The 8,628-nt window shown below is 31.2% G+C and overlaps 1 protein-coding gene across 1 annotated transcript in view; it reads right to left on the reverse strand.

Annotated features, from left to right (window-relative positions):
* The window catches only part of Calr (calreticulin), a 201,124-nt gene extending 195,716 nt beyond the window's left edge, over positions 1–5,408 (reverse strand). Inside the window, exon 1 of the mRNA XM_089593647.1 lies at positions 5,060–5,408. Within this exon, the coding sequence (XP_089449773.1) occupies positions 5,060–5,138 (79 nt within the window). The 5' untranslated portion in view covers positions 5,139–5,408. The remainder of the gene's footprint in view (positions 1–5,059) is intronic.
* Between the last annotated feature and the right edge of the window lie 3,220 nt (positions 5,409–8,628).

Below are 8,628 nucleotides of genomic sequence, written 5' to 3' on the forward strand. Positions count from 1 at the left end.
CAGTTCATTTGGGGGTTGTGTAAAAAATATTGGCGTCAAATGTAACTTAAAACACGTTACAATATAGTTATACGAATAAAGCAGTAATTTGTAGTGAAAAAATTATTATAACAAAAAAGACAGGAGTAAGAAAAAATAATTTTAAAAGTATTCGAATAGATAGTCATGAACACTACATATGTATAAGTATAATTCTAACAAAAAAAATCTGCCAAGATGACCTGAATAAAAAAATTTTTTTTTAGGCAAGCCATGGGACCACTTTTGTCGTGCTCCACATACCCTCTGAAATGTGAGAAAAATTATTAAACTTACAGAAATTTAGGCTTATTTTAATTTTTTTCCAATAGATGGTCTACAAGCAACCCTTGTGAAGTGCTCGCCTTCGACTTTCATGCAACTGTGAGATGTAGAACATAAAGAAAATAAAAGAGACGTTTTTTTGTCTTTAGTGGAAAATCGTTTTTAGAGGGTAAAAATAACCCGTCAATATCACCCCTGCCAATAAACTTTTTTGACTATTTCTAAAAAATTGGATGTTGATGTAATTCCAACATGAATTTGTTTGCTGTAAAACGACAGTTTTTTTATGGTTGTTTGGACCCTAAACAATTACATTCCATCATTTTGTCAGTAAATTTTTGTATTTTTAAAAATTTTTCGAATGCGAAATTTTCTTAATTCAAGGGTACATAACAACCATGAATAGAGTTTTTGATTAAATCCGCGAAACACTTTGAATATAATTAAACGAAAAAAAAAAAAAAGTTTTATTCGAAAAAATTAAGGGTATCAACCCTTCCGGGACCAAATAATTATCATAGTACTCCCATTTTACAATACATAATTGAGCTTTCGAATTATATCAATATTACATTTTCTTAGAAATATTGAAAGAAGTTTATTTGCAGTGGTAATTTTAAAGGGTTGTTTTCACCCCCTACAAATGCTATTCCACCAATAAAAAACCCTCTTCTCTTATTTTTTAATGTCCTACAATACATTAAAGTTTTATGAAAGTCGGAGGTGGTCATCTTACAAGGGTTTATTGTAGTCCATCCATTAAAAAACAAAAAAAAATTAAAAAAAAAAAAGATTAACTAATCTTAAGTTTTCAAGTTCACGATTTTTTCGCATTTCAGAGGATATGGGGAACATGACAAACATTGTCACGAGACTGTTTTGAAAAAAAAAGAAGATAGTTTAGAAAATCTAATAATTTTATAATAATTTGTACTGTACCAAGACTATTATAAGTCAAATTGACTAATTAACCATTAGAAAAAAAATGTGATACATCAAAAGTGTAATAATATAGTTCTATGGAGCGATAAGTGATACTATCCTCAATATATGTAACAGTTACTTGCTAAAATTGAATGAATCTTTTGTAGTCTCGACTATGTTTTATACTTATTTATTGATAATTTACTTATTAGTACTAATGATAGCACACATTTAAATATTGTTTTATTCTTACCGAAATTGCCATTGATAATATTATTATATTGTCACTCGTATGATTTTTTATTTTTCTATGCAAATAATTAGTATATGTTAAGATATTCATGTTTTATTTGAATCACCAAAAAGCGTCTTCCCAAAAAAAGTTGTATTAAAAAACTATGTGGAACATAGCCAAAAATAAACAAATTACTAGTTTGGCGTTGTTATTAATCGAATCCCTACTTTTTTTAACCTATAAAAATAACAATAGGCAAAAAACTTGTTTGAAGTATAAATGTAAAACGTATAAGTACTTTGACTGTTGATTATTTCCTCCTGCTTTTTTAATTAAAAGTTCACTCATGCGTGAACAAACATTTTTCACGCAATCGTTAGTCGTAAAATTACGTACGAAATTGTGTGATGATTCATAATTATGAGAATTTTTTTCTGCAATATACATACTTGGGGCTAATGCAGCCTACTAGACATTAAATGAATAGTTCATAAAGTTTTAGAAGCCATGGCTACTTTTTCAGATTGCTGTTTATGTGCTCCAATAGAACTTTGATGCGAACGATGAATAAAGCTAAATTTTGCTTTTTTTTTCTTTGCAAAAATTTTCATTATAAGCACTTGATCTTATTATTTATAACATTCTTTAATAATCACCATATGGCCTCATCACTTTTTTGCACGAATAATAATACATATTTCGTTTCTTTAATTTTTATGTATGCTGCACTTACTTTGACCGCTATAATTCGCATTACTTCATGAGCATACATACTGACTCATTTATTTTACTCAACAAACGATAATGATTGTAAAATAGAGTTAAACTCGATTTTTTTCAAACTATCACTAATAACTAGTAAACTTAAATACTATTAATTTAATTCGTACAAACTGAAAACTATAATTCTTAAAAATTTTCCTTGACTCTGAATACGTTAATATATTCCGTTTATATTGTAAGTTATTAGTTTGTATAAAATTTGAAGTGGGAGAATTTGTAAAATTAAAATAACAAGCTGAATATCCCAAAGAAAGTAAAGTCAGGTCGGAAAAACGGTAAGTTATATCACTGCCGTTATTTTTCCTTAACTCAGAATGTAATAAAAATTATTACGAATGTATGTTTATTACACTAGCTAGTATTAAATGCAATTTGGGCGAGGGAAAATCATTATAAAGAGAGTTACGTACTTTTTATTGTAAAAACTAGCTTATTTGGATCGAAAACGTGCGGGTAATAATGACGTAGAAAATTTTCCCCAAGTCCGACATTCGTGAAAGGGTAAAATACAAATGATTATTTACGAAACTTGCTACAGTTGCAAAATGGGCGTGGGAATATTGAAACTATTTGAGTTATAAGCGATTATATTCATGTACATGGTTAATACGCACATAAAAATCCTAATTTACGTTGCCAAAAATTTTCTTGGCTCCAAATACAACAATATTGTAAATTATTATTGTCTTTATTGTAATAAACTATTTAGCAATAAATGGGCGCGGGAAAATTAATTTTAAAAAATCACCTGGGCGAGTGCTCGAAACTTCAGACACGTTGAGCCACATTAAACCTTTTCATACCTCTATGGTTACATCTCATGAGCCTGGAAGAGTGTTTCAGTGTGCATATTCTGAAATGTAATTTTTTTTTTAAAAACCATGACAGGAACGGTATTTGTCTATTTATTTTAGAGGCTCCATCTAAATTTCAGATAGTTCAATACATCACTTTTTGAAAAAAGTTACATCTCAGATTGTGCAAACTTCAGTATTACTTAACTCGTCGGAGAGGGTCGCGAATATCTAACCGTTTAGTGTACATAGAATTTAGGCTTTGGGATTAATTTTTTAAAGTATCAGAGCTCTTTTTGTTATGTTAGGTTTTAACAGCTAGATAAATAGTTATTAAGGATAATTTCTTAAATTTGTGAAGTCAGTTGAGTAAAAAGTCCAGATGATAGTCTAAATGCTCCTTAAACAGCTTGGTGGCCAAAGTACCAGCTTGGGGGCTCTTTTCATTACGTTGGGTGGAAACAGTTGGATTATTCGTTATGAAGGATAATTTCTCAAATTAGCGAAGTCAGTAAAGTGGAAATTCCAGATGATATTCTTAATGCCTTGTAAAAAGTTTGGTAGTCATAAACAGTATTTTTATTTCCCCTTAGTGGACTAAAGTTCTAAGCAGATAAGCACTTCATAGTCCCATATCATGAGCAAAAATATAGCCTAACATAACATACTACAAATTGTAGCACAGAAGGACTCTTTTTTTTTAACGTAATTGCTTCTTATATTATCCTTACTAAAAATATCAATGCTGAAATCAGTCGTAAATAAAATCAATAATTCTGCGTCGATCCTATGTTGTTTCAGTGTTAAATTAGCATTGATTCAGTCGAAGTTTTTAGTTGATTCTAAAATAATGTCTTTTTTCATGTTAAGTAGTTTGTATTAACCCTTAAAGCACATCGTAAGTTTTGTAAAGCAGACCTGTGCACTTGTCACGCAATTACATAAGAACTGCGTGAGAAATGCAGAGGGTTTGCTTCTCAAAACTTATACGATATGCTACTAGGGAACAAACTTACAATAAGTAGTGAGCAAGGACTTGTTTATTACGTGTAAATCATATAAATCAATTGGATTTATGAGAGGAAAGTGATAAGTAAATGTATTTTAAGATCGTTCGATGCTAATGTTCGGGACATCCTGCGTGCCAAATACTAACTTAGAAGGCAAAAAGTCGAACCTCTTTTTCGTCTGACAAACTTCTGAAACGCTTGTACCAAATTTTTCTTGAAAAATTTGTATAACATTCAAGAAACCATGTCATAAATCATCAGCTCATGATTAAATGAAAAATTTTTTAAAGCTGAGCTTTCAACTCATTAAAAAATTTGAGTTCCGTTGTAACATAAACAATTTAGTAACACATGGCATGTACAATAATTTTCCATTATAACGTACATAGCAGGAAGAAATCTTGATGAAAGTGAATTTTTTTAGGTGGGGTGATAATCATCAAAACGCCAAAGTTTGTCCAGAGAAAAATATAATGCGAGTAATTTACACACCATGAGATCCGCAATGCAAATAGTACAACTTTTTTAATTGATAAAATTAAATTATTTTCAAAACTTTGTGAGTTAAGTTATAATTATCAGGAGTTTTAAGAGACTAACGAGAAAAACAAAGCATTTAGTCAGATTTTGCTGTAACCTAGTAACTAAAAACCAAGTTGTATCGTGTGGAAAACTTTAACAGTTCAGTGTACAATAAAAAACGGAAGAAAACATAACGTTATTATAGTGGCTAGTTTCCTGTACAAACAAAAACTATGACCATATGCTAGCACCACATTAAATATGTAGTAAAAACATGGAATTACTATGTTCAGACTAATAGCTAATAGTTACATTAATTATCTAAAAAGATAGGTGAGGGGTGAAATTTCAAAATAATTGCTTATTTATGCAACAAACCAAAAAAATTAATTAAAAATAATCTATTAACGTATTGTATGGATTTATTCAATTACAACTCTTAAGGTATATTCGCAAAGAAAAGAAAAGCATATACAAAAACTACTTACCATCTTTAAATTCTTCTTGGAAATATATTTCGGCATGAGCTGTATACAACAGTAAAATAATAGTGCAATAGTGAAACATTTTTAAAATGATTTGTATCACTTTAAAATAATTTCAATCGATTTCAGCTTAATTGCTCTTATACTGCGATTGGGCTAAATAATTAAAGCGTTTGTTACACACGAACACTTCAAGCCCTGCAAGCCAGATGGACAAAACTGATTGGTTAATTGTGAACAACGAATCAGGTCTCACCACGCTTAAAACTGTTTCCATAAGGGCTAATCTGCAACTAAAAAATACTTCAGCATGCGTCTCCTAGATAGGCACGCTCGATTTTCATCGTTCATTCGTTTGGTTCCTTCGTTTCGTTCGTACAGTTCGCTAATATACATTAGGTAAGTTCAAATCATGGTGTAAAGGTCTACGCGCTCAAATTTACATAATGTGGCCAGTGCACAGTGCATAAGAATAACATTGGTTGGTACATCTATATCTGTAAAAACGAAAAGCACACCGCGCTGTGCATCATGGAGCTATTCACATCGATATTTTTTGCTTATTTCATTGTAAACGTTCAAATTGAAAAGAGGGTTCCACTGTTCTGCTAAACTCAAAGTGAGTGAACAGACTGAGCAGACCTATACCTCTTTTTCCATCAGAATCAGGGTCCGTACCATATAACTTTTCTTCGCTTTGAGGGCCTATGTTTTAACAGGTGGTACGAACAGCGTTGAATTAGGCAAATTCAATATCGGAACTTTTCCCCTAGATCGTATATATAGCTATACGATAGGGAAAAAGTTCCGTCGTGCAGACAGCGCAGCAGTAAAGGGGCATTGCCAAAGACGCGCGAAAATTAAAAATTGTAATATTATAACACAAGTGCCTATCACCCAATGACCCGGGTCGCTAACTAGCCTCTCTATTAAATAATAAAGTATTAATTATTAACACAAGCGCCTATCATCCGATGACCTAGGGTGCTAACTGGCCTCTCTATGAAATAATTAAGTATTAATTATTAACACAAACGCATATCACCCAATGACCCAGGGCGCTAACTGGTCGCTTTATTAAACGATATATATTATTGATTATTAACACAAGCGCCTGTCACGCATTGTGCTTACTTGCCACTGTATATATAAATAAAAGGTTAATTTATAACCCCAGGGCCTATCACCAAGTGACCCGGAGCAGAGATTAGTAGAGAGATTGCTGACTGCAATGCTACGGCGCGAGTTCACTTTTGGCCACTGTTTCGAGCGCTCCGTCGCGGCCAAGCGGTCGAACCAGGCACACATACTTTTTATTTTATTTGAGAAGCGTGGAGGGGGTATACCGAGTGTGTGCCTACGGATTCGCGTGGAAATGGGCATGTAGGCACATACTTTGGAGACGCGTGAAAGGGGTATACGGAATATGTGCCTACGGAGAGAGGAGTGGTGCATGAAAATGTCGACTACAGCTATATAACTATATACCCGCGTATATCATAGCGAAAGAAAGCGACGAGTCTTTTTCGCTATATATACTAACTTCTTAAATATAGTCTTAAAAATTAACAGGAAATAGAGAAGAAAAAAAAATTTCACATCTCACATTTGTAAAATAAAAAAACCTATTTTAATTTACAATTCTCTATAACATATAAAAGCTTAAGAGAGGCTAGCCATATTATTTTTCGAAAATTATATCATGCAAATAAATGTTTACGCAATTGAAAGCTCAGACTTTCAAGGCATTTATTTTTGAGTTCTTCTAATACTTTGGATTTTTGTTTAGTACTGCGTATCAAAAAAACGTTAAAAAAATGTTTAGCTTAAAATATTTTTTGAGGTTGATAGTATGGCTATAAGCACCTTAAATATAGATTATTATTTTTACTTATCATAATCGCTATGAACTGTAGGCCAAGCTCCGGAGGGTATCAATGAACATATGTGACTTTGGGTTGTATGAAGTCCGAAGTTTGAATAGATGAGATGGCTAGGGCTTATGCCTTCGACGGCATATTTTGGCGTCAGTTTTAAACATTTATTGCAATCTGAAGTTTTTTGTAATGAAACAATCGTATAAAATATTTAAGAACAAACCAAACTACATTTATTTTTTTTAGCTACAGTAAGTATTAAAATGTACACATATAAATTACAAGCTCAGATGTGTAAAACCTGTCAATGATATCATGATATTTATCACATTAAAGTAAAATTATCCTATAAAAAAAACTCTTATGGAGTGTGCGAAAATAGAAAATGTGGTTTTTTCGTACTGTATGAAATAAGATCTTGTTAAGAATTTAATTAAAATTACAAATTAGGGAATTGTTCTATCAATCTTATTGAAATACTAATCTTGAATGCATGAATCGAAAGAAGAAAAATTGTTTTATTGTTCAAAATAAAACTGTATAGGTACGTATGGAGAGATTAAAAAAAATGTCATTGTTAGAATTTTCCCTAAAGTAAAACTAAAATATGTATAAAAATATTTTTTTCACCTAAATAATACAACAATCTGCTTAAAAAAATTAAGAAATCGTCAAGAGGTATGACAACCTCAAAAAGCTATGACGATTGTTTTTCCCAAGCCATCGTAACAATATGAAAAAGTAATCCTTCTGAGTCCTGAATCATTGACATCGGTCAAAAAGTTTGAGATCTTACACATGCAAGCATACGAATACGCACATAAAGATTTATATGATCTACCAAGTATTTAGTTAGTTATCAATGTAACTATCATTCAAATTATTACCTTTAAAATTATGAATTAGCCTTGACAGCTATAACTATTAACGTAATAAATTATTTAATAGTCAGTTGTTGCGTAGGATTCCATGTACGCGACACAGTATTAAAAATAAAATTTTTTTAACGTGCCCGAAAAAAAAGTGTTGACAATATTTATAAATTAAAATGAAAGTTGCAATAAGAAATTGAAATAGAATACTGAATTATATTTAAAAAAAAAAAAAATCTAAAGGCAATCAGAATTGAACCCCAAATCGCTAAAATATGCTGTCGAAGGCATAAGCCCTAGCCATCTCAGCTATTCAAACTTCGGACTCCATAGAACCTAAAGTCTCATATGTTCAATAATACCCTCCGGAGCTTGGCCTACAGTTCATAGCGATTATGATAAGTAAAATTAATAATTTATATTTAAGGTGTTTATAGCCATACTATCAACCTCAAAAAATATTTCAAGCTTAATATTTTTTCAACGTACTTTGATACGCAGTACTAAACGAAAATCCAAAGTATAAGAAGAACTGAAAAATAAATGCCTTGAAAGTCTGAGCTTCCAATTGCGTAAACATTTATTTGTATGATCTAATTTTCGAAAAATAATATGGCTAGCCTCTCTTAAACTTTCATATGTTATAGAGAATTGTAAATTAAAATAGGGTTTTTTTATTTTACAAATATGGGATGTGAATTTTTTTTTTCTTCTCTATTTCCCGTTTATTTCTAAGACCTTATTTAAGAAGTTAGTATATATAGCGAGAAAGACTCGTCGCTTTCTTTCGCTATGATATACGCGGGTATATAGTTATATAGCT

The sequence above is a fragment of the Copidosoma floridanum genome, unplaced genomic scaffold (genome assembly GCF_036245765.1).
Source record: "Copidosoma floridanum isolate Cflo_tuat_1 unplaced genomic scaffold, Cflo_Japanese_pri ptg000020l, whole genome shotgun sequence".
Lineage (NCBI taxonomy): Eukaryota > Metazoa > Arthropoda > Insecta > Hymenoptera > Encyrtidae > Copidosoma > Copidosoma floridanum.